The 25,561-nt window shown below is 38.6% G+C and overlaps 1 protein-coding gene across 1 annotated transcript in view; it reads right to left on the minus strand.

The window, feature by feature from the left end:
- Positions 1 to 3,586: 3,586 nt before the first annotated feature.
- The window catches only part of FAM241A (family with sequence similarity 241 member A), an 87,627-nt gene continuing 65,652 nt past the window's right edge, over positions 3,587 to 25,561 (minus strand). Inside the window, exon 2 of the mRNA XM_043973374.1 lies at positions 3,587 to 7,345. Coding sequence (XP_043829309.1) covers positions 7,100 to 7,345 — 246 coding nt within the window. The 3' untranslated portion in view covers positions 3,587 to 7,099. The remainder of the gene's footprint in view (positions 7,346 to 25,561) is intronic.

Here is a 25,561-nt window from a genome sequence, read left to right on the forward strand (position 1 = left end):
ATTAAGTGTCTGAGGCCGGATTTGAACTCAGGTACTCCTGACTCCAGGGCCAGTGCTCTATCCACTGCGCCATCTAGCTGCCCCATCAATGATCTTTTAGTTGCCAAATCCATTGGCCTTTTAAAAATTCTCATCTTCCTTGACTTCTCTGCAGTCTTGACACTATCACTTTCCCCTCTTAGAGATTGTCTCCTTTCTGGTTTTTGTGGCACTCTTCCTTTATCTCCTTTGCTTGATTTTCATCCATGTCATGTCCACCAACTGTTAGAGCTCCCCAAGGTTTTGGCCTGAGCCTTGTTCTCTTCTCCCTTTATACCATCTCACTTGGTGATCATATCCTGTGACTAATTCTCAGATCTATACAGGGTTCCCCAAAGTCTTAGTTTTCGATTATTAAAAACTTATAACTGCACTAAGGCTTTTGGGATAATCAGTATCACCAGTCTTAGTCTCTACTGATATTGGACATCTGAACTATATGTCCTATAGACATCTTAAATGAAACATGCCCCAAACAGAACTCATTGTCTCTCCCTTCAAATCCTGCCTCTCTCATACATCCCTATTACTGTCAAGGGCATCACTGTATTCTGAGTCTCCCAGGTTAGCAACCTGAACCTCTCATTCCCACTCACCCCACATTTCCAATCTATTGCTAAATCTTGTTGTTTCTACATTCACATCTCTTCATTATGCTTCCTTCTCTTCACACACAGCCACCATTGTCCTGGTGCAGGGCCTCATCACCTGGACTACTGCAACAGTCTTCTGGTTGGTCTCCCTAACTCAAATTTCTCCCCACTACAATCCATCTCCCACTAAGCTGTCAAAGGAATTTTTTAAAAGGTACAGATCTGACTATATTACCTCTCTACTCAACAAACGTCAGGAGCTCCCTATTACCTTACATCTAGGAGCAGATTTAATTCCTGTTTTGCATTTAAAAGTCCTTTACCACCTGCTTTCTTCCTATCTTTCCATTAGTCTTACTTTCTTCCATGTACCTACGGTTCAGTGACACTGGCCTTCTGGTTGTTCTTCCCACTTGATACTTCATCTCCTGACTTCCCATCTGACTGTCTCTCATGCTTGGAGCGTTCTCTCCAAACCTCCAACTTCTGACTTCCTTTGAGATTTAGCTTAATTCCCATCTTCTGCAGGAGGCCCTTTCTGCCTGAACTCCCCCTTTCCCTTTGAGATGACCATCCACATACCTTGTATATATCTTCTATGTACAATGTTTTGCAAGTTGTCTCCAACATTAGAATGTGAGCTTTTGAAGGGCAGGAATCATATCCTCCTACCCCCATTTCTTTGTAACCTGGCACATAGGTTGTTGACGATATGACTTTAAGAAACTTCTTTGGACCTCAGTTTCCTCATCTGTAAAGTCAGGGGACTGGGCTAGATGACCTTTAAAGGTCCCTTTGGGTTGCAAATCTGTGATCTTATGACTAAAGGTAGAGAGGGGTGTGTGTGTGTGTGTGTGTGTGTGTGTGTGTGTGTGTGTGTGTGTGTGCGTGCGTGTGTGTGCGTGTGTGCATGTGTGTGCGTGTGTGTGTGAGAGATAGAGAAAAGGAGAAACACACACACACACACACAGGGTTGGGGAGAACTGCCCATGAATCATCACCCAGGACAAGAGAAGGAATTCACATTTTATCAAGGGTTAACTGGTTAGGGGAATTTCACAAGTGGTTAAGTAAACAAGGTCAATGCTAGAACAAAGGGCAATGAGGACTTTTACACCTCATAAATGGAGAAATCATTAATTCCAGAACAAAGTCCTCTGGAAGTTGGGACAAGAAGGCCCCAGAGCATACTTGGGAACACAATAACATCACACAAACCTTCCCTGCTCCAAACAAAAACAAAACCAAAACAACCCCAATAAGATGGTGAATATATAATTTAATCAATTCAGATTTCACCACAGTTTAACATCTAGGTGGGGCAGTGGATAGAGTGCTGGACATGGAGCTGGAAAGCTCTAAGTTCAAATCCTGCCAGATGTGTGGCCTTTTTCACCTTTAGTTTCTTTTTCTGTAAAATGGCGATAATAGGGGCAGCTAGGTAGCACAGTGGATAAAGCACCGGCCCTGGATTCAGGAGGACCTGAGTTCAAATCCAACCTCGGACACTTGACACTTAATAGCTGTGTGACTTGCCAGTCATTTAACCCTCATTGCCCCCCCCCCCCATGGAGATAATAGCAGTTGCCTCAAGGAGTTGTTATGAAGATAATACATATAAAATGCTTTGTAAAGCATAATGTATTATATAAATGTTAGTTATTGTTATTATCTATAATTCTAGACATGAATCTTATAATGGAAAGTCAGCACCATGATGGGTTACATGATTTTTTCTATTATGATTAGAGTTCTTGATAAATGAGCCTATAATTTAAAGAAATCCTTCTCTGATGTGAAAAACTTTGGGGATTTCATGCAAGATCAATTTTGTTTAGTTAGGGTTTTCCAGACCTAATGATTTAGTGGCATTTCAAGTATGTCACGATTTCTTCTTGGTAGTTTATTTAATTTGTAAACTTGCTGCTATGTTTTTTAGTATTTTACAAGCACCAAAGAGCCTGTTTAAACAATCCACTGAAAACCTAAAAAACAAATTATTTCAAATGTGATATTACAATAATTGGGAGTGGGGACATAGGAGTGGATAAAGAAAAATCAGCAAATTGTAAATATTCTTAAAGATGGCCAGTTAAGTTTTTTTTTTTAAACAACAGAGAAAACATTCTTGCTGTATGAAGAATTTAACTATTATTTTATAACTACATGGCTATAGCAAAACCTGCAAAGATGCTATCATTTCTTGATAAAATCACTATGTCCTACAGACATGTAGAGAGAATTTTGAGGAAATCAATGTAATTCTGAAAGGTTGCTGGAAGGTGACAAATTAGACTAATGCAGATAGAGAAAGAAACGGCAACTCTAGTTCAGTAAACATCTTGGGTAACGTTCCCTGAATGTTCTGCTGGGGATGTAGCGTTTCTATCTGGAGCTGGAACCAAAAAGATCAAGTTAAAATTCAGCCTCAGACACTTGCTAGCTCTGTGACCCTAGGCAAGTCATTTAACCTCTTTGCCTCAGTTTCCCCAACTATGAGGATAGACAACATCATCTATGTTGGAGGGTTGTTAAGATCAAATGATATATTTGTAAAAAGTGCCTGGCACATAGTAGGCACTATCTATATGCTCTCTCTCCCCTACATATCCCATACTTCAAAGCTCACAAGTCTTTGGTGTGGTTCATTCATAGAAATTCTAAGTTTTACCATCAACACTGGACAGAAATTCTAGAGAAAGGTTCATCTGGGGTACTGGAGACATACCTGATTATTCCTATGTGCTACTGCTTGGGAAAGAGTGCTCATCACCACTTTCCCTGTCCTTTTGTTATAGCAACAGGAAAAGAGGGAAACAGATTTGAGAACTGGGCACCCTCCAGGGTGATGCTAATTGGGCCATTTTTGTATTGCACGGGGCAGCAATTAACTGAAACATGGAATACACAGGCTATTAAAAGAGAGAATATGATAAAGGATTACAGCAGAGTATCTTTTTATTAGAAAGGATAACAAAGAACTTCGTAGATAAGTTTGTGTAACAACCAAGACATTCTGGTAGAGAATGAATACGGCAGTTTTGTAACAAGAACCATCAGCCCTGATATGAGTATTCTGGCTGTTCAGAGTTATTTAAAAACTGTTTTTGGCAGATGAAAGCATACTGGGATACACTGTAAAATAAGTAACATTTTAAAAGTATCCCTTAAATAATATCTGTGACTATTATTCCCTGTGAAATGAGTGTTAGAGTGTTGAAATACTGGATATGACCTGCAGGGTGGATTTCCCCCTGGAATATGCTACAATATGGTAGCAATATTGTGAAGATCCAGGTCATATGAATGACAACTATATATTTCCAATAGAAAGTCAACAAGACTCCTAAATGACAGTATATGGCCTAATACACTCCCCTTCTGCACAGTAAATGTATCTTTTGAGCCATGAAATTTTAAAGTATAAAACAACTTTGAGCTAATGGGTTCCAGAGAAAGCATCAATAAATGATGGAAGGTAGATGACCACTTGTCAAGAATATTAAAGACAAGAATTCATCCATCCAATAGAAAGATGGACTTCTAGTGATGGTTCCCTAAGGGTCCTTCTAGCTCTAGGATTCTATAATTACAAGTCCAGAGATGTACCCCTAGCCTTATTTTGTGAATTAGTTTCTTTCTTCCAGAGTAAATCTTTTATTAGGGATATAATACAAGAACAAAATAGCCTCATTTAAGCTTTATCTTTTCCCTTGCCTTTAGTAGGCTAAAGCCTTGTGGGAACTGAGGACTGCAGATAATCTACAAACTGGATAATTAGTCCTTAATAACAATAGTGATTATTCATGAGTCTTCCTATGTAATTGCTTGGGTTGAGAATCACCTTCCCAACAATACTATTAACACTTGGTTTATCCCAAAGGCAGAGACCCTTGGGGATGTGTAGCTTCTTAAGAGAATAATCAGTTTGAAACAAATTAGTGTACAGGCTGGATTGGCATTCTCCAACCCAAGCACTTGGGTCAAAAGCAGCACGGAGGCCATGAGATTTCATTCATCTGCTAGAATTGATGCAGGGGTATGGACAGTTAGACTCTGAGTACACTCTGGGCCATTCTTCACCAATATTAAAGAGATATCAGTAAAAACCAGAAAATGGATTCCACACCACTGAAAACGAAGGATGGATATACTTATAATATAAAGGTTCTTAACCTTTTTTGGTATCATGGACTTCTTTGGAAGTCCTGTCAAGCCTCTCAGCTGCTTCTGGGAATAATATTTTTAAGTGCATGGAATAAAATACGTAGCATTATAGAAGAAACCAATTTATTGAAGTACAGTTATCAAAATATAGCATTTTTCATGGACTCGAGGTTATGAACCCTTATAGTAGTAGGGAACAGAAAGAGTACCATATTTATGAGTGATTAAGAAATAAGACAAAATATAAACAAAATGCCCAATTATGCCTGATATTTTATTAGAAATAAAACAAATTTATTCATCTAGGTCAGTTTGTTTGACCACATTTAATAAGATGTATATCTTCTTTCCCTATCTCCTTTTAAAAACTGAGCTAATAATATGTGTAAATTATATGGTAATTATTATACATGTTATTCACATATAACACTAGTTCCTTGAATTAGTTACATTTCTGAGATTGATGTGACTCAATATCTGTTATACCTATCCACTTTATTTCATGAACAGGCAAGGTTATAGGATTTTCTCTTACCTAGGGAAATGAGTATCATCTGCCTTCCAACACCTCCTAAGGGCATCATCTTATTGTCTCCATTAAATAAACTACTAGCTAGCTTTTTTTTCCGTCCCCCCTTGATAGTAGTTGATGGTATACCGTGGTAAGTAGTAACAGAAGTGAGAAAGGAGATAGCAAAATGCCTGCTTATTTTATATAACTGGATACACACACACATCCTATCAGCATAACAGGGTAATGTATAGTGCTGACAGGATACTAAATAATTTATAACAAAAATGACTTTGAAAAATATATTCACCATTAGGCACTGGTGGGACCAGAGCTGTTATTAAGCATGTTACATTTCAGAAATTCAAACTCTCAGCAGCATTCCAAAAGAATGTAGTTATTAATATTTTATACTCCTACAAATTCCCATAATCTCTGTTGGTTTTTTTAAACTGTACTTGTGCATAAATGAAAATACCCTTTCATATAGTTTGCTCTTGTAGTAAGGTAGATGATGGGTATGCTTGTTAGTATAAAAATATTTGCAAACTCAATGTAAGCACACAATAGAGTACAAAGACCTTTTGTAAAAATAAAAAAGTCATAAGTTTAAAAAAGTCAATATTTAAACAAATACACTGTATTTTTAATACCCTCTGGCTGGGATTCTGATTTAGCATTATATGCTCTTATGATATTTTCAATTACTTTGCTTCCCCATTTAGAGGATTCACAGATTTGGTCTTGCTGCATGTATAAGACTGATGATTAAACTCCAAATTTAACAATTTCTTTAATATTTTACATCTATTTTTTCTATCTATCTACCTATATATATATCAAAGGTGAAAGATTTAATATTTTCTTTTTGAAAGATAAAGAAAAAGATGCAGGCAGATTTCGTAACAAGTTAGGGAAAAAATACTCCACTGTCCAGCTAAGAAACAGATTTTGATTTATATCTTAAAGTAGCAGTTAAAAAAAGAACTATAAAATTGTAAAAGTTGTGAAAAATATACTGAAAGTGTCCCATGGAAAATAAAAAATTAAAAACTCAAGCTTGTTGGATAGAAGAAAATACCACAGCCTAATCAGGCATGTCACAGGAGAGGTATGCAGCCAGCTGAGCATCTACCTGGCTCTTGTGGCTCCTGGATTAACAAAGGTCTCACCAGCACCCAAAATTCTAAAACCTTCAATGACATACTGAAATGGTTCCAGGCCTAATGAAGCTTCATCCCACTTGGGCAGCTTCTCTAACAATAGTATGTGTCTTTTTTTTTAATTTTTGGAAAATGAGCTAGAATGATTAATTTCCATCACAAGAGAAAGATAGTCATACATAAAGCCAACTCTCACAGGGATGGGGATGGCAAGGATAAGTGAAATCTAACATTCCCCAAATAAAAGTGGGAAATATCTGGGAAATAATCTTCAAGTAAAATGTCACTTTAGCTTCTTTCTCCCTAAATGATTTACAAGGAGTAAGACTGACAGCTCTAAATGTCATCACCTCTGTCGCATTTTTGGGTAGTAGTGTTTATGATTAGTGCTCAATAAGTGGACAAAACTCATTATAGGAAAACAAGGGGTCTGGATTGCCTGAAAATTAATCCCCAATAATGAAGAGTTGACTTTATTTTCAAAGAGCATCCATTTATAAATTTAGTTAGAAAATAGCTGACATAATTTGTAACAAAGCAGATTTCTGTAGCTCTCGTTCGCTTAAATATCCATCAATGTACAACATGGCTTCCATATATCAAATCACAGATGGGTCAGCTATGTTTTACTCTTGTACATAAATAATGACAATGCAAAGAACAGCAACTAGTCCGAGGGCTTGCAGGCCAAGAAACCATAGCATAAACCAAAAGAAAATGACTATTACTGGTTCCACAATCCGTTCTCCGAAATACATCCTTGTGAAGCCCATGTTGATTAGATTTTTGTTTAGTTCACCAAAAAGGGTTCCCATCTTTTTGTAGTCATCTATAACAGGTTCCACACTATGATCTTGTGATTCTTCTATGTCCTGTAAATAAGAAAAAGGAAAAATGAATTTAATGTAATCATGTTATATGTACAACCTCTAATACAGTTCTAAGCACATTCAATTAACACAAAGTGAGTGAGATATATGGGCATTCTTTTTATATTCAGACAGAATTGTTAATATATTTGCTTTTCAAAAAGGTGGCAAACACCTACCTCTCTAATCCAACAATCCGATAAGCATTTATTAAACACCCTCTATGTGCCAGGCACTATACTAAGCCTAAGAAGAAAGCTGCTGCCCTTGAAGAGCTTACAATTCTGGCCTCAGACATTTATTAGCAATGCGGTCCTGGACAAGTCACTTAATTTCTTTGCCTCAATTTCCTCATATGTAAAAATAAAGATAATGATAGCACCTACCTCCCAGGGTGGTTGTGAGTATCAAAGAGATGATAACCACAAAGTACCCTGGGACACATTAAGCACCATATAAATGTTAGCTATCATTATGTCTCTCCAGGTGGCAATGTGTCAGGAGGCTCTCCACATGTTTGAGATACATGTCCCAGGAGGCTGCCATTGTACCCCTCAGCAAGCAATTGTTGAGCACAGGCCCAATAAAGAGATAGGAGTAGACACTCTTGGAAATGTTTTTATAATCAACTATTTTATCACTATCACATTATTTTTGTGGTACAGAATTTTTATTCTGATGTAATCAAATCTACCCACCCAGGTTCCCAATTTCTTCTATTTGTTCAACATATAAAAAAATTTACTTTCACTTCATAAGTAGACTCAAGTCTATTATTTCATTTTTTCTAATTCTTTTTGTTTTGTTTCGTTTTGTTTTGCAGGGCAATGGGGGTTAAGTGACTTGCCCAGGGTCACACAGCTAGTAAGTGTCAAGTGTCTGAGGCCAGATTTGAACACAGGTACTCCTGAATCCAGGGCTGGTGCTTTATCCACTGCGCCACCTAGCCGCCCCCTTTTTTTCCTAATTCTTTAACGGCTCTCTTTCAATGTTTAAATCTATGATACAGATAAAATTTATTGTGTAAATGGCATGCAGTATCTCTAAAGCTATTTCTTGTTATTTCTATCTAGCCCTGAATATTTACTAAAGAACAGCTTCTATTTTTCTTTTCCATGGGTTTAAGAAACACTGATCTTTGGTAAATATTTGGTTCTATTTCCAGCATCTCCATTCTATTCACTGACTTGTGTTTACATTTTCAGTCTGACATTAGATAGGGTTGATTCTTTTATGAGATTGTTAAAGTCTAGTAGGGCAAGTACACTTCTATTAGATATTTATATCCCTTGATATTCTTGTTTGTTTCCCCAAGATAAGTTTAAGTTTCTACAATGGACATTTCCTCATGATAATCTAGTGTGATAGGATAGTAAGGTATTAATAAGTAAATTAGACCAGTTAATCTAAGGTACACAATCATTTTTACTATGTTTTACAATCCCATCCACCCACTAGAAATATCTTCCAATCACAAAATCATAGAACTGCAGAGTTAGAAGGCGCCTCAGAGGTGATCTGGTTCATCAAGTACCTAAAGGGGAACTACCTCTTCCATATCTCTGATAAGTGATTACTCATCTTCTATTTGAAAACCTCCAAGAATGGGGAACTCACTAGCTCTCAAGAGAGTCTGTTTCTTTTGGATAGTTCTTTGTATCTAGCTAAATATTTGCAATCTTTACTCTGCACGTCTGTTTCCTGGGACCAAGTAAAAGAAGTTGAATCCCTCTTTAACATGACAGTCCTATATATGAGAAGATATAGCAGCAGATAATTATCATGGCTCTCTTCCCCAAGCTCTAGTTCCTTCAAACCATCTCTGATAGTATGGTTTTGAGTACACTTACCACACTGATAACTCTCCTCTGGGACCACTCCAGTTTGTCAACATCCTTCCCCAAATGTTCAAGTCTGAACATAATATTTGAACATGGTCTACGATGAGTAGCAAATAATGGGACGATATTCTTCTTCTTTGTGGACATTAAGCTCTAGGGTCACTTATACTTTTTTGCCTGTCTCATGAAAGTGCTCACTCATGTTGAGTTGGTATTACATGAAACTTCCTTAGATCTTTTGCACAGAAACTATCCATATCTCCCCTTTCATATATAGATACACACATGTATATATGCAAATGTGTTTATGTATGTGTATACATGTATATATCTATGTATAAGTATATATATACATATATAAATAGTTGAATTTTTGAATCCACTCATAGAGCTTTTCAATTATACTTATTAAATTATATTTGCTCTCTTCTACAAAGTCTTAATCCAATGCTTCATCATGCCATGGAAATGATTCTAGTTCTTAAAGGAGCTCAGCTCTGATACATTCAACTATGCAGGAAAGGTTTTGAGTACAGCTCCAGCAATAGGTTACCTGTTTTCCAAGGAACATCTGGCTAAGCATGGAAAGAATCATCAGTGGTGGGCTAGGCACATGGTGATAATTTTTTGGACATGACAACCAGAAATAAGAAAAATATAAACTACCACTCGGTTATTCAGCCTCTATGTTAATGATGGCAATGACAGAAAAATGGAGCAAGGATGCTAAGAATCACATTTTTTAGACTATGAACATTAATTTGGTTGTTGGTGCTCTAAATTTTTGTCCAGTGATAGATGAGTGAACATACTATGGGAAGAACTGAACTGTATCAAACCTAAGAATCTCACTTTGGTAGTTGGTGACTTGAATGCAACAGAAATAGGCTGGGATATCATAAAAGGTGGAAAATATGGTTCATGAGTAAAGAACTCGAGAGGACCTTTCAACACTATGCCCATTGTTTGTCATCTTTGCCAGTTTTCCACCTGTGACACAGGTGAAAATGAGAGTTGTTTTCATTGGAAGAAGTCAATCTGTTTAACCTAGAGAAGATCAGATGAGGGGAGAAGGAAACAAAGCGGCTGTCTTAAAGCATTTCAAGAACTGTCATATGGCATAGGGATAAGTTTTGCTCTGTTTGGCCCCAGAGAGCAGAATGTGGACTCGTGTAGAAGTTGCAGAGGCAAACTTAGGCTTCATGCCCCTAAACAATGAAAGCCATCCAAGAGTGGAATGACTTGCTTGGAGAGCTGGTGCTTTCTCCCTCCTCAGAGGTCATCAAATAGAGTTTGAATGACCAATTGTCAGGTGTGTTTTAGTGAGGATCCTTTTCCTGTATAGGTTATACTAGAGGGCTGCTAAGGTCTCTTGCAATTCTTGAAATCAATGATTACTCTGTATTTCTAGTGATTAGTGATTTGCATCATGCTCTCTTAGAGGAGCACTGATGGTTTGTAATTCTTTTGAAAATTTTTTATATGCTTTGACTTCTCATCTATTCAGCAGTGGCTCTTGGTCTTATATATTTGTGTTAGTTGCTTATATGTCTCGAATGTTCAACTTTTATCAGAGGTATCTCATGCAAATTCAACAATTTAACTAGTTCACTTCACATGCTACCCTCTCTCTTCTTTAGCTCCTACCTTCAACTGATATTGGTGATAAAAACAGTACTTGTGCTCCAAAAGTTTTCACTTCCATACCCAGGAAATACACCGCCCCCCATACATTAGTTCTAATAGTATCACCAGAAGCAGATATTTAGGTAGCACAATGGGTAGAGTTCTTGGCCTCAGGTCAGAAATACCTGAGTTTAAATCTAGCCTTGGACATTTATTAGCAATGTGATCCTGGACAAGTCACTTAATTTCTTTGCCTCAATTTCCTCATATGTAAAAATAAAGATAATAATAGCACCTACCTCCCAGGGTTGTTGTGAGGATCAAAGAGATGATAACCATGAAGCACCCTGGGACAGATTAAGCACCATATAAATGTTAGCTATCATTATGTCTCTCTGGGTGGCAATATGTCAGGAGGCTCTCCACATGTTTGAGATACATGTCCCAGGAGGCTGCCATTGTACCCCTCAGCAAGCAATTGTTGAGCACAGGCCCAATAAAGAGATAGGAGAAGACACTCCCACTTCACTCCTTCACAGAAGTGGGAGATCCCAGAGGGTAGAATACTGCATCTATTTTCATGCTGTTTGATATAATGATCAATTTTGTTGATTTTACTATCATTCCTCTTTTTCTTTTCTTTAAAACTTTATTTGTCCATGTGGGTTGGCTCTCTGGGAGGGGAATACGGAGGGATACTGGAAGAAATTCTGGTGATGTAAAAAACAAGAGCCATCAGTACAATATTATTTTAAAAAGACACAAGGAATTGTTAGCTCCTATGAGCTGTCTCTTCCTTTTGTGAGCCATACTAATGTCCTCTTTCTGGGAGTCACCTATGGATCCTCACCAACATTCCAGCTGAGGAAGCTCTCTACGAGAACCTTAAACCTACTGCAGAGTTATAACAAATATGGGGTAATTCTCTTCTCTTTGTTCTACTGACCATCCTCCTGGGGGTGAGTCTGGATTCCTTTCTGTGCCTCTTCAGAGTTATTTCCCAACTCATTTCTTTCTGATAGTACTTCTATTCTTTTAAAGAACACTTCAATCTCCCTGGTAAACCAATACACAGGGAACAGAAGCATCCCTTCTCTAGTCCTCAACATTTCCTTCTTTAAGAGAGTAACCTGCATTATGTGTGCATGTATTATTGTTCGGGACTGTAAGAAATACAAACAGTACAATCTCCTGACTTCATGGGAATATTCCATATTTGTAGAAAATGAGATACTCAGCAGTTTCCCATGACTCTGACTGTTAGCTGACTCAGAAAACCAAACTCTTTTTGTTGCTATTGTTGTTCAGTCATGTGACTCTTTATGACCCCATCTGGGATTTTCTTATCAAAGATACTGGAATGGTTTACCATTTCCTTCTCTAGTTAATTTCATAGATGAGGAAATGGAGGCAAACAGGGTTAAGTGATTTGCCCAGGGTCACACAGCTAGTGTCTGAGGCCAAATTTGAACTCAGAAAGATGAATCTTCCTGATTCCAAGCCTGGTGCTCTATCTACTGTGCCACCTAGATGTCCCCAAATGTCTTTTTACTGTGCTACTTTTTGGGGGCTGGAACTGGTTGGTTGGTAGAGGAAATTCTTGTGAAATTTTCTGATGAGATCAAACTTCCAGCCACTTCCTTTGTCATCTCTTACCATTGATCAAACATCAGATATAGCTTTGCCTTTTTGTTATATTGTTTATGCCTTTACTGTCACCATATTCCTGTACCCCTCTTTTTTTTTGATCCTCACTACTTTTAAAGCATAGATCAAGTCCCACTTCTTCATCTTTTTTTTTAAAGCTGTATGATCACTTTATTATATATTTAAGAGGAATAGTAAGTTGTACAGAATAGCTTTGCAGTTTTATGTACAATCATTTTTTCTATTCTACTATATTATGGAAATGCTTGTTTTATCCCATAAATTAAAATTTGAATAAATAAAGATTTTTAAAAAATTTTAAAAATTTTAAAAAAAGAACTGGAATGGCCCTCTGGAAGCTGGTGCAATCTGTTGCTAGTCCTACACTTGAAACCTTTCTAGTGTGCAGAACTTACTAGAGTTTGGCATAGCCAGGTCCTGTTGTAAAATTTGAGAAAATAATGTAGGACTGTCCACAAATCCCTGTGGGAGTCTAGTCTAGGTCCACTGTGTATTTTTCCAGGTAAAGGCATGGAAGTCCTCATGCACTGGTATAGAGAAAAAGGCAGAGCAGAGGTCTACCACTGTGAAGCATGTAGCCTCACATGGAATTGAAGAAACTATGGTGGCAGGATTAGGGACTATAGCATGTCTAGGAATAACATAATTGTTGCTTTTAAAAGTTTCACTTTAGTGCAGTATGTAGATGATTTACTTTTAGCTTCCCCTGATGCTGACACCTGTCAGTAAGACAGCCGCCATTTATTATTAGAATTATACAAGAGAGGCCACAAGGTCTCTAAGTCAAAGGTGCAATGGTGTTTACCTCAGGTAGAATATTTGGGCTTCATTCTGGCTGCTGGAACTTGCTCTGTCTCTCCTAAATGAGTGCAGGCTATTTAACAACTCGCTGCTCCCTCTACTAAGAAGCAGTTAAGGGCCATTTTGGGAGCAGCTGGGTATTGCAGACAATGGATACCCTCTTTTGGTGAAATTACTAAGCCTCTTATAGCTCTAACCAAAAATTCTGTCCCAGAACCTTTACAGCTGGATTCCCAGCATCTCTCAGCTATACCAGAATTGAAGCAAGCATTGTTATCAGTACCTGCACTAGGACTCCCAGATTATAGTAAGCCTTTTACTCTTTTTTTTTTTTAGTGAGGCAGTTGGGGTTAAGTGACTTGCCTAGGGTCACACAGCTAGTAAGTGTTAAGTGTCTGAGGCCGGATTTGAACTCAGGTACTCCTGACTCCAGGGCCATCTAGCTACCCCAAGCCTTTTACTCTTTTTGTGCATGAACAGAAGGGAGTGGCTTCTAGGGTCCTGACTCAATCATTAGGACCTGTCCAGTGTCCAATAGCTTATTATTCCAGCCAACTAGATTCTGTGGCCTCTGGGGTGCCACCCTGCCTCAGGACAGTGGCGGCTCCAGCCCTTTTGGTAGAAAAAGCCTCTGATTTGGTCCTAGGTAATCCTCTTACAATACAATGTCTCCATGAAGTAGAGGCCCTCTTACTACGCCATAGAACACAAGCCTTTTCAGATCAAAGGCTGGCTAAGTATGAAGTAACCCTGCTAGGTCATGAAAATATCACTTTAAAACGCTGTACAGTTCTTAACCCAGCAACACTACTCCCTAACTTACCACTCTTGGGGGAGCCGTTGCATGACTGTGCCTCTTTAGTTGATATGGCTGAGAAACCCCGTGATGACCTTTTGGATACACCTTTAGAGAACCCTGATATTGTCCTCTATACGGACGGTTCTTCGTTTATGAAAGATGGCACCTGTTTCACTGGGGCTGCTGTAGTTTCTGATTATGATATTATCTGGGCAGCTTCTCTGCCTTCACATTTTAGTGCACAAGCTGCTGAACTTGTGGCTCTTACATAAGCCTGTAACATAGCCAAAGGGAAGAGTGCTACCATTTATACCGACTCCAGATATGCCTTCGGTGTATGCCATGCTGTAGGCATGCTTTGGCTACAGAGGGGCTTTCTAACATCCTCTGGCAAAGCTATTGCTTTATCAAGGACCTCCTATCTGCCCTGAAACTTCCCTCTGCTCTAGCAATTGTACATTGTACATTGCCCTGCCCACACAGGGAATAGTGATCCTGTTTCAAAGTGGAATTCACGAGCTGATTCAGCAGCTAAGCTCACTGTTTTAGAAGCCCCTGAACATGTATTTAACCTCTCACCTTCTGGGGATGTTTCTCTCCACCTAACTTATGATGATTCTGAAGTAGAAAGGTGGAAAAAGAGATTCAAGGCTAAACAGATCAATGGAGTCTGGATGTCTTTGGAGGGAAAACCACTTCTCCCCCAGAAATTCTATCCCCAGGTATGCCTCTCTATTCACAAGAAAGACCATTTTGGCACACAAGGAATTGTGGACTCAGTTAGAAGGACTTGGTTAGCACCAGGTATAACTAACATAGCATCTTGAATCTGCTCGGGCTGCTCCACATATCAGTCTTACAATCAACATGCTTTCCGTGCTAAAGCATATGGAGGGCACCCTTTGGCATATACACCCTTTGAACATCTACAAATTGACTTTATTTATATGCCTAAAGCAGGACAATATAAATTTTGCCTTGTTATTGTTGACCAGCTCACTCGATGGGTGGAGGCTTTTCCTGCCCCACGAGCAACTGCTGGCTTTGTGGCCAAAGCTCTCCTTAAAGAAATTGTTCCTCACTTTGGGCCACCAGCATACATTGACTCTGATAGAGGTACACATTTTACAGATTCAATTCTCTCCCAGATTTATTCTTTCTTGGGAGTAACTCCTAGATTTCATACTCCTTACCACCCTCAAAGCTCAGGCCAAGTTGAATGTATGAATAAAGAGCTTAAGAGCATGATTGGCAAATTATGTACTGAAACCCATTTAAAATGGCCTGATGTTCTACCCTTGGCATTATTCTATCTGTGTAATAGACCAAGAGGTGAACTCTACATATCTCCTTATGAGATGCTTTTTGGTCACCCTCCTATCCAAGCTAAAACTTTTCCCCCAGTCTATACATCACTGGTGGGAGGCGATACTTCTGTTGCTTCCTATATATAGGAACTACAAACTAGGCTACATGAACTCCATGAAGCAGGAGTTGCTGTAAAAGCTGGTCCTTTAGACTTTTCCTTGGATGATTTAAGTCTTGGAGACAATGTATATATTAATAATTTTCAGCGGGGGGCAGCTAGGTGGGATAAAGCATCGGCCTTGGATTCAGGAGTACCTGAGTTCAAATCCAGCCTCAGACACTTGACACTTACTAGCTGTGTGACCCTGGGCAAGTCACTTAACCCCCATTGCCCCGCAAAAAAAAAAAAAAAAGAAAAAAAAAAAGAATTTTCAGCGGACCAGTGGGACCCAGCTTGCTTGGGAGGGACCTTTTCAGCTACGGCTATTAAAAATTGGAGAAAAAGAATCTTGGATTCATTGTTCCCATGTGAAGCCTGCACCATTTGTGGGTAAAGTAATTTCAGATAAAATTCAACCAGCTGCTAAAGAGCAAAAAAACCGAACAGAGGAAAGGGGTAATAGCTAGTTCCAATTTGCAAGCATTATCACTCAATTGCAAACCCTGGGACTCAAACTCCGTAAGGTATCAGGAAATGGAAATCATCTTCTCAGAGCCCCCGGAGACCAGTTAGAAGGTTGTTCCCAAAACCATCTCAAACACAGACAAGAAACTGCTAATTATATGCTCAGTCATAAAGAAGACTTTAGGTCTTTTATAGAAACAGATACCTTTGAAGAATATGTTGCTGATTTGAAAAAAGGCTGGTACTTGTGCTGGGAACGATGCCATTGTAGCCTTTACCAAACATAACCAACTGAATGTAATCGTTTACCAGTTGAATGAACCTCTATGGCAAATTTGTGGCACAGAAAAAGCTGATGCTAAAGATTAATGAAAATCTAGCAGTTTCAGAGACAGCCAGAATCCAGACCAGAGTCCAGTTCCCCTGATGACATCTCAACCCTCCTTCAAAGACAAGATTTTAAGGACTTTAAATGGACATTTTTGTTTTTCCTTCTGTTACTATATACATCATCTGTAATATGTATTTTCCCTTTCCTATATTGTTATTAGTATATTGTTTGTTAGCATTGGTTATGATATTCTGTTATCTTAAAAAATTTATTTATTGTTTATTGTTTATTGTTCCATCAAGGAAACACCCCATGTTTCTTGATGAAACAAAGGGGGGAATGTAAAGAATTAATTGTTATTTGAGGTTTTTATGCCTCAGTGTGCACTGGCCTGGGACTCCGCAAACCACACAGTACTCCACCCACTGGTTGTAGCCGTTGCCAGGGCTCTGGCATCTCACGTCATCACTACTCGCCGACGCCTACATGGGCCTGGCAAAATTATAATGATTGGAAGCCTAGTGAGGGCAGTCATGTGACTGTCAGAGCGGCCATCCCATTGGCTGGGGCTGTGTGGGGAGTTTCTAGGTTTGGGGGAGGAGAATTGGGCATTTGAGGTGGAAGCTGGAAAGTGACAGGCATTCTGCTGAGTATTTTCAGCTGATACCTGGGCGGTGGTATTTTTTCAGGTATTATAATTTCCCTTTCCCCATTTTATTTCCTTTCCTTTGATCCTACTGATCCTGTTTGTTTTGTTTTTAAGTTCATTCTTATTAAAATAAATCTTGTTCTGTTTTGAGGGAGGCTGCCAGTCTCCTTCCTTGCCCCAATATTGCGGTGAGCCGCTTAGCTAGCACTCCCCAATTAAAAATTGGTCTCCACACCATGAAGCCTTGTCCAATCTTTTCAGATGATAACAAGAGCCTTAATGGCATAGTGGAGAGAGTCTTGGACCAGGAGTCAGGGGAAGTGGGTACAAATTCTTCCTCAAATGCTTATTAGCTATGTGGCCATGGGGCAAATCACTTAACCTCCCAGTACCTCACCTGTAAACCAGGGACAATATTATGCCTGTGATATAGTTTTATTTTCCCTCTCTTTCAAAAATGTATGTGAGGGGCAGCTAGGTAGTGCAGTGGATAGAGCACTTGCCCTGCATTCAGGAGTATGTGAGTTCAAATCTGGCCTAAGACACTTGACACTTACTAGCTGTGTGACCCTGGGCAAGTCACTTAACCCCCATTGCCCCGCCCCCCAAAAATGTATGTGAGAGAGGGCAGCTAGGTGGTGCAGTGGATAGAGCAGAGGACCTGACACTTACTAGATGTGTGACCCTGGGCAAGTCACCCAACCCCCACTGCCCTGCCCCCCCCCCCCAAAAAAAACAAAAACAATAATATATGTGAGCTACATCTTCCTTCCCAAGAAGTGTTGCAGGCACAGCCAGTTCATACTGACTCAGGCTCTGTCATTTACTCTTGAGGACGAGGTCTCTGATTAGCTCCCTTAAAAAGCCCTTGTCTATAGTAAGTCCCACTTCTTCTATTAGGCTTTTCTAGACTAGACTTTTCTAGGAAATCTTTCTTCCTCTTAAGCATACTGCCCTTAGCATTCATTCATTTAATAAACATTTCCTGAACTCAGTTCAATGCACTATGCCAGTCGCTGTACAGGAAATAAAGACCAAGATGTCTTGGTCCCTTTCCTCAAGAGACCACAGTCTGGGAGAGATGAGATGATCACATAACTTATTTGCATAGAAGGAACTTCTCTATCTTGCTGCCTGGCTTTACCTAAGTGGGCCTATTCTTATATCAACATTCTACTGTATTCCTTGGTAACCATAATTCTTCCTAAATTTGGTTCAGTTTCTCTATTAATAATTTTTATAATTCCTTACAGGAAATATAACTAAATCCCATGGGGTTATAAAAGGCTTAAGAGCTTGATATAACCTATAATACTTTTAGGAATAAAGACTTTCTTTTGTTTGGTGGTTGAAATAAGGAATCTTGCTTAATACACTTGTCTGACACTTGTCAGAATAGAAAATGATAGCTTAATGCCTCCTCACACATCAGTTGGGAAGGTGAAAATTTATTACAAATTATAATATGGTTTTCAGTTCTTGGGATTAGATTCTTGTTATATAGTCTGAACAGCATAAATAAGCAGATTAAACTGCTGGATTTATTTCTTCTTATTTATTCTCTATCTAGATATTCACATTCCCAAACAATAATGTTGGCCTCTTTTAGAAGTGTTTTTCTAATACTAGCGATTTTACTCTAATAATTCCACTTGTCTATCCCACTTTTTGGCATAGTAATCTTTAGGAAAAAAATTTTTTTGAAGGTGACAGCAAAAAAAAAAATAAATAAACATTATCCTGAAGGTTTCTATTTTGGCTTATAATGGCTTGTATGTCTATAAGATGGCTTCTTTTAGACTTTATTATCCAGTCTGTTCATAAGCACTTATAATTTCCAATGGACTTCAGCAGAGACCAGGAACTCTGGAACTATTCAGGATATAGAAAATGCTCTAATATAATTGGTCATAATTTGACTGATTATGTTATCTGACTAATTCAAATAGCCTGGCTCATGAGATTCATGCCTACTCTTTATGAGGTCTTTCATAAATTCAGTCTTCTCCTTCTGACTCTTCCTAAGATACCAGCTATTAAAATTTAAAACTTTTAAATAGACATCTGGTATTTGTAATTTTCCTCCTTTTTGGAATCATAGCATCTGGGACTCAGAGGTCATCCTGCCCAGCACATACCTAAACAAAAACTTCCTCTACATCATCTCCAACAAAAAGCAATCATAATCTTCTCCAAGAGTGTAGGAAATCAACTGCTGGCCCAAACACTCTCTATTTTAGGACCTTCCAAGTCTACCCCCAGTTCTGCTACCAATTACTGGGGCTGCCCTGACTCCTATTCACTAGGGGCAGTCTTCTAGCCCCTGATCACCCCGTAAGTGTCCTCAAAGACCTAAAAGGGTGGCTTTATCAAGAAACTAAGGAAGACAGAGCAATCTAAATGCAAAAAAGGAGGCCTCTCCAAGAACATATTCTGAACTGGTCTGGATATCAAAGCTAGTTGAGCCTGAGGCCCATCTGGGGTCTTACTGGTGCCAGGACAGTGAGAAGAGGTGTGGGCATCAAAGACCTGGGCTCAAGGCCTGTATCTTCTACTTACTCCTTGTGTAACTGAGGGAAAATAGCTGAGTCTCTGTGAACCTCAATGAGGGAGTTGGACTAGATGGTCCCCAAGCTCTCTTCCAATTCGAAATCTATGATCCCATGAATGTTTCCAATTGTGTTCCATAAGACTGTAAGCCAGGAACATGGCATTATCTACTTCCATGGTTAAACTCCTGGGATAGCAACTTGTAGGAATCTGCAATAATTCCTGGAAACCAGAGCAATAATTAACCAGGATGTTGATGGTGTGAATCACACCCAGCCACAGTGCCTTGTGCACAGCTGACATTTAGTGCCCACTTGTTGAATGAAGGAACCATTTTCTTCTTCAATCAGGATTAGGCTTAATTAAATTAATTAGGGTTAATTTTCTAGGTTTAGGATTAAGCATTAGGTTTAACTTCAAATGTTAAGAAAACTCTTCTTTATTAAGTGTTAATAACACTAAATTCAAACAATGCTTAGAGGGGAGTCAGTCAGTCAACTAGCATTTATTAAGTGCTTACTATGTGTAACAATTGGAATGATGCCACCTGCTGGAGACTTACTGTAGGAAAGCTCCACCATGAGGAGGAGGCCTCTGAGGGCAAGGCCATGCGGCTTTTCTTTAGCGTCAGGAAGTGACATTTGCTTGTGGGAGGAAGAGGGGGTGAGGCTGATGCTCTGGCTCTCTTTCATCAGGACTCTGGTGGAGAGTAGAGCGAGAAATGCACTCTCCCTTTAATAGATAGATGAATCTAGGCCTTTCTCTCTTTCTTCACCAAATTCTTATTCTCCTTAATAAATGCTTAAAAGTCTAACTCTTGCTAAAGCTTATCCTTTATTGGTGACTACTCATTAGATATTTTAGACAGACTAGCTAGAATTTTAGCCCCTTATAGATAGCTGACCACGAAGAAGAAAGCTGAATGTCTGTCTTCTGATCTTCTGGTTGGGTAAGAAATTTCCCCTACCCTGTCCCTTTAAATCTGAAGTACTGCTAAGTATCGGTTGTTTTCGTTTTAAATTTTCAAATGGATCTTTTAAACTCCCGAAGTACCCTGTTCCTGATTTTAGTCTGTTTAACCAGACAAATGGGGGATAAAATCCTGTTAATGCTTTGTTTTTGTGGATTTTCTATTTTTCTTTTTATTTTTGTTAGAAGAGCAAGCAAGGTGCTCACACAAGAGAATATAAATATCTCCCCCTCTCTCACCTGTGCTTTTTCAGAGAAACCTCTGACTCCTGCATTTTTTTCAAATTCTAATGCTAATCCCCTAGCAGTGGGGGAAGGGGAAACCAGTCCTGAGTTCAAAACCAAGTCTGATTCAAATTGCCCTGGTCCCTCCCCTTCTCTCTGGACCCCACCCTTTCTCCCTCCTCTTGTGCCACCTCTTACCACTCCCTTGGCCAAGACCCTTAATCCTCCTGCCAGGGAAGTCCAGAGATCTAATGCGCATGCGCAGCTTTCTCTACTTACATTTACAGCTTCTACTCAGTTACCAGCCTCAGCCCTTCCCCAGCCTGGCTGTGATTCTGACTTGACCTGCTATGGTTCTCCGAAACCAACCTTGGAAAACCCTTTAAATCCTAGATATGCTCTTTTTGTTCATAATTTTGCTAATCTGCTTTTGTCTTTAATTATTAACCTTATAAAGCATTTGTGTTATGAAAGGACCGACATATGTATCATGTGGGCAGTTAGGTGGTGCAGTAGATAGAGCACCAGCCCTAGAGTCAGAAAGACTCATCTTTGTGAATTTAAATGCCAGTCTGAGAAACTTATTAGCTGTGTGACAGTTAACCCTGTTTGCCTGTTTCCTCATCCATCAAATGAGCAGAGAAGGAAATGGCAAACTTCTCCAGGATCTTTGCAAAGAAAACCCCAACGAAGAGTTGGACATGACTGAAACGACTCAGCAACAACAACAAAAACAAAATGTGCCAGGTGCTATGCTAAGCTGATGCAGATACAAAGAAAGGCAAAAGATAGTCTTCTACTCTTCAGGAGCTCATTCTGATGGGGAAGACAAGAAGTAAACAACTATGTACAAACAAGCTACATACAAGATAAACTGGGTGTAGTCTCGGAGGGAAGGCACTAGAATTAAGGGGGTTGGGAAAGATTCCCTACAAAAGATAAGATTTTAGGTGAGATGTGAAGGCAGCTGGGAGGCAGAAGGGAGAGCCAGTGAAAATGCCTGAAGTCAGAGATGGAGTGTCTTGTTTGAGGAACAGTTAAGGAGGCCAGTGTCATTGGATTGCAGAGTGCATGGAGGGGCTCTCTTGGGGAGGTGGTGTTATGAGGTATATGTAGACTAGAAAAGTAGGAAGGTCTCAGAGCCAAACAGAGGAGAATCTTCTATAATCAGAACCCTGGTGTTCATTCTATCAGTGACACTATTCTGTGTGAACAGATTTTCCCCCCAGTAAAATGGACTAATTCTGAGTAAAGAACGTTTTATTTTTAAAGAAGTCATTAAATAGTCATTTGTCTTGCTATTAATTTGAGAATATTCCTTACATGAATACTTATACTTAGGCTTAGGCTAAAATGCACAAAAAACTCTAAAAATTTTCTAGTTCATGTTCTTTCCATGTCCTACTGTTAAGGAAGAGAATTTCCTCTTCCACAAAAGGTATCCACACAAATGGTATGCTAACAGACTACTTAGTCTCAGTGCAAGGATTAGTTAATTACTAAAGGCAGCCAACATGAAAATTAAAATTCAAACAGTTTGGCTTTGGGGATCAATGTAAAGTGACAACTCTCATGTCTAAAAGTCATCACTTAAAGTTACTTTCATCTGTTCCATACACTTCTTATTTACCTTTACTTAAAGCATAACCGATGATTCTTAGAAGTCTCATAGGTTCTGAGAAACAAAGACTGATGCTATAATTAAACAAATGCATAGCTTTCTTTCTTATTCCTCACTCTGTCATGAAGAAGCCATGAGAAGGAAAACAAACTTGGAGAACTTTCTGAAGTTCAATTTGCCACAAATTTTCCTTTAACATTTTCATTTTATAGAATCAACCAAGTCAACTGACTTGCCCATCATCCAAAAATGATACCAAAAGAACTCCATTTTCCTTAGCATTATCAGGAGACATTCAAACTCTCATCAAGAGGTAATTATCTCTAAAGAAAAAAAAATTATTTAATGTCGCATGTGGTCTGTTTAACTTGCTTTCATCTCATTTTGTCACAGGATCAATGTTTATAACTCTAAAATACCACAGGCTGATCTGCAGTTATCAAAAACATCTCTGCTTTAATATTTCATCACCCGTAGGGACTCATTTCTTTTTTCTTCCACCTCTCGATTACAAAATCTAGGTTCTAAAATGAAGGCTTCCCAGGATATACAGACATCTAGAAAATGATGATAAGACAATGACAGATTTAAACATTTTATTTTGGGAACATCACGACAACATGTTTTAAAATAGAGACAAAAGTAAACTTTCTGCATCCCAACTGCAATTTCAGGTGTAAAACGGTTGTGACTGCTTCAATTCCTTTGTTTCCTGGGTCTTTTCTTCCTTGCAAGCAGCAGGCCATTTAAAAAGTGATTCTTATTTTATTTTATTTTTTTAATGAAAAGCTGAAATGTTTACATTGGAGCAGTTTGGAAGTATAACAATTGGTTAAATAGTAGTAAGTAGTTTGCTCTCTTAATTCTCTTTTAAAAACACACCAACAGCATGCCATTAGTATTAAAATGAAAGTATATTATAACCATCCATAATCCCATTTCATTATTATGAAATGGCATATTATAAAATACTATAGCTAGAAGTGGAAAGGCCCTTGGAGGTCCTTTCAGACAGAGGTCCTATTAGAGTCCTCTCATTTTACTTGCACAGAGGTCACACAGCATCAAGCTTGGATTTGAACTTGGGTTTTTCACTGTGGGGTCAATGCTCCTCCTATTGTACTTCTGTATAGAATTGTAAAATAAATTATTATTATCTAAGGAGCAAGATGGACTTTGCTTCACCTGAAGAATAACAGCCTTATGCTTGTTTTCCTCTGTGAATGACTATGTTACCTAAACATCCCAATACACAATAGTCAACTCCTAAGACAAACAGAATGACTACGTAGGGACCTCCATGATGAACAGTATCACTGAATATATGGTTTAGTTCTTTAATGAGAGACATCATGGCATGTGGATGGAGCACTGGACATGGAGTCATAAAAGTGACTGATTTAGGGCTGGAAGGCACCCTAGAGCATTTTTTCATGCGCCAATAGATAGCTTTGATTTCTTCATCTGAAAACTGCCTGTTCATCTCCTTTGACCATTTCTCAATTGGGGAATGACTTGTATTCTTATACATTTGATTTAGTTCTCTATATATTTTAGAAATGGGGGCTTTAGCAGAAACACTAGCTATAAAAATTTTTTCCTAGCTTTCTGCTTTCCTTCTAATCTTGGCTGCATTGCTTCAATTTGCACAAAACCTTTTTAATTTAATATTATCAAAATCATCTATTTTTGCATTTCATAATATTTTCTATCTCTTGTTTGGTCATAAATTCTTCTCCTCTCCATATATTTGAGAGGTAAACTATTCTGGAAGGCACCTTAGAAAACCATTTAATCCAACCCTCTCATTTTATAGATGATGTAGAAATGGCAAACCACTTCACTCTCTCTACCAAGAAAACCCCAAATGGGGTTGTGAAGAGACGGAAATGACTCAAGGACCACCATTTCCTTATTCTAATAAACTGAAGTTAACACTTAATACAGAAATAATTTTAATACCTTGCATTTATATAGCATCTGTGGTAGAAGCAACAACTGTTTTATGTGGGTTTGGCTGGTTCTTTAAGGCTCCCTTACAGCCTTAAGCATAAAAGTCCCAGCCCAGGGGAGTTGGTATCAGAAGTTTGACCAGAGTTTTTGGCAGCTTCCTGATCTGGCTATCTGCTATGCTAAGTAGTATTTTATTTTAACTTTGGTGTATTTTTTTTGGGGGGGGGCAGGGCAACAGGGGTTAAGTGACTTGCTCAGGGTTACACAGCTAGTAAGCGTCAGGTGTCTGAGGCTGGATTTGAACTTGGGTCCTCCTGAATTCAGGGCCGATGCTCTATCCACTGTACCACCTAGCTGCCCCGGTTAGATTATACTAGGTAAGTTATTCTTGGTTTTAAGCCTATGCTTCCTAGAATATCATATCCCAAAGTTCTCTAGTCTTTTATAATGGTGTCTGCTAAATCATGTATGATTCCAACTGTGTGGCTCCTGGGTACCTGAATTCCTTCTTTTTGTCTGCCCAAGTATCTTTTTTGACCTGAAAACTATGGAGTTTGGATACAATGTTCGTGTGCATTTTTTTATTTGAGAGTTTCCACCTTGCCCTCTGATTTTAACAGATATGCCCAGTTTTCTTGAAATATGCTGTCTAAGGTATTTTTTTTTCTTTTTTAAAAGCTATGACATTCAGTTAGCACAATGACTCCTAAATGATCTCTCCTTAATTTGTTTTCCGGATCTGTTATCTATGCTGAGATACCTGACATCTTCTTCTGTTTATTCAGTCATCTTATTTTGTTTAAATATTTCTCATTGTATCATAGATTCATGAGTTTCTACTCACTCCATTCTAATTTTCAAGAAGCTATTTTCCTTTGCAAGGTTTTGTACCTCTTGCGCCAACATCCTTTTTCTAATTCTTGCTTTTATGGTCCAAATTTCTTTCCCATTTTCCCCCTCTAGTGTACTACTCACTTACTTTATAAAAAGGTTTTTTAAAACTTTCTAAAATATTCTTACTTCATCTTTTCTAATAATTCTAGTTGAACTTGTGCCCAAGCTACATTTTTCTTTTAGGCTTTGTTTGTAAATGTTTTGAAGTCATTCTTTTCTTCTGGGATTGAATCCTAAACATCCATGTAACCATAATAACTTTTATCATGGGATACATGCATATGTGCATATGTATGTATGTATGCATTCATCCAATCTACTTTCTGACTTGGGACTTTATGTTAGGACTAGACTCTGCA

This window comes from Dromiciops gliroides, chromosome 6 (genome assembly GCF_019393635.1).
Source record: "Dromiciops gliroides isolate mDroGli1 chromosome 6, mDroGli1.pri, whole genome shotgun sequence".
NCBI lineage: Eukaryota > Metazoa > Chordata > Mammalia > Microbiotheria > Microbiotheriidae > Dromiciops > Dromiciops gliroides.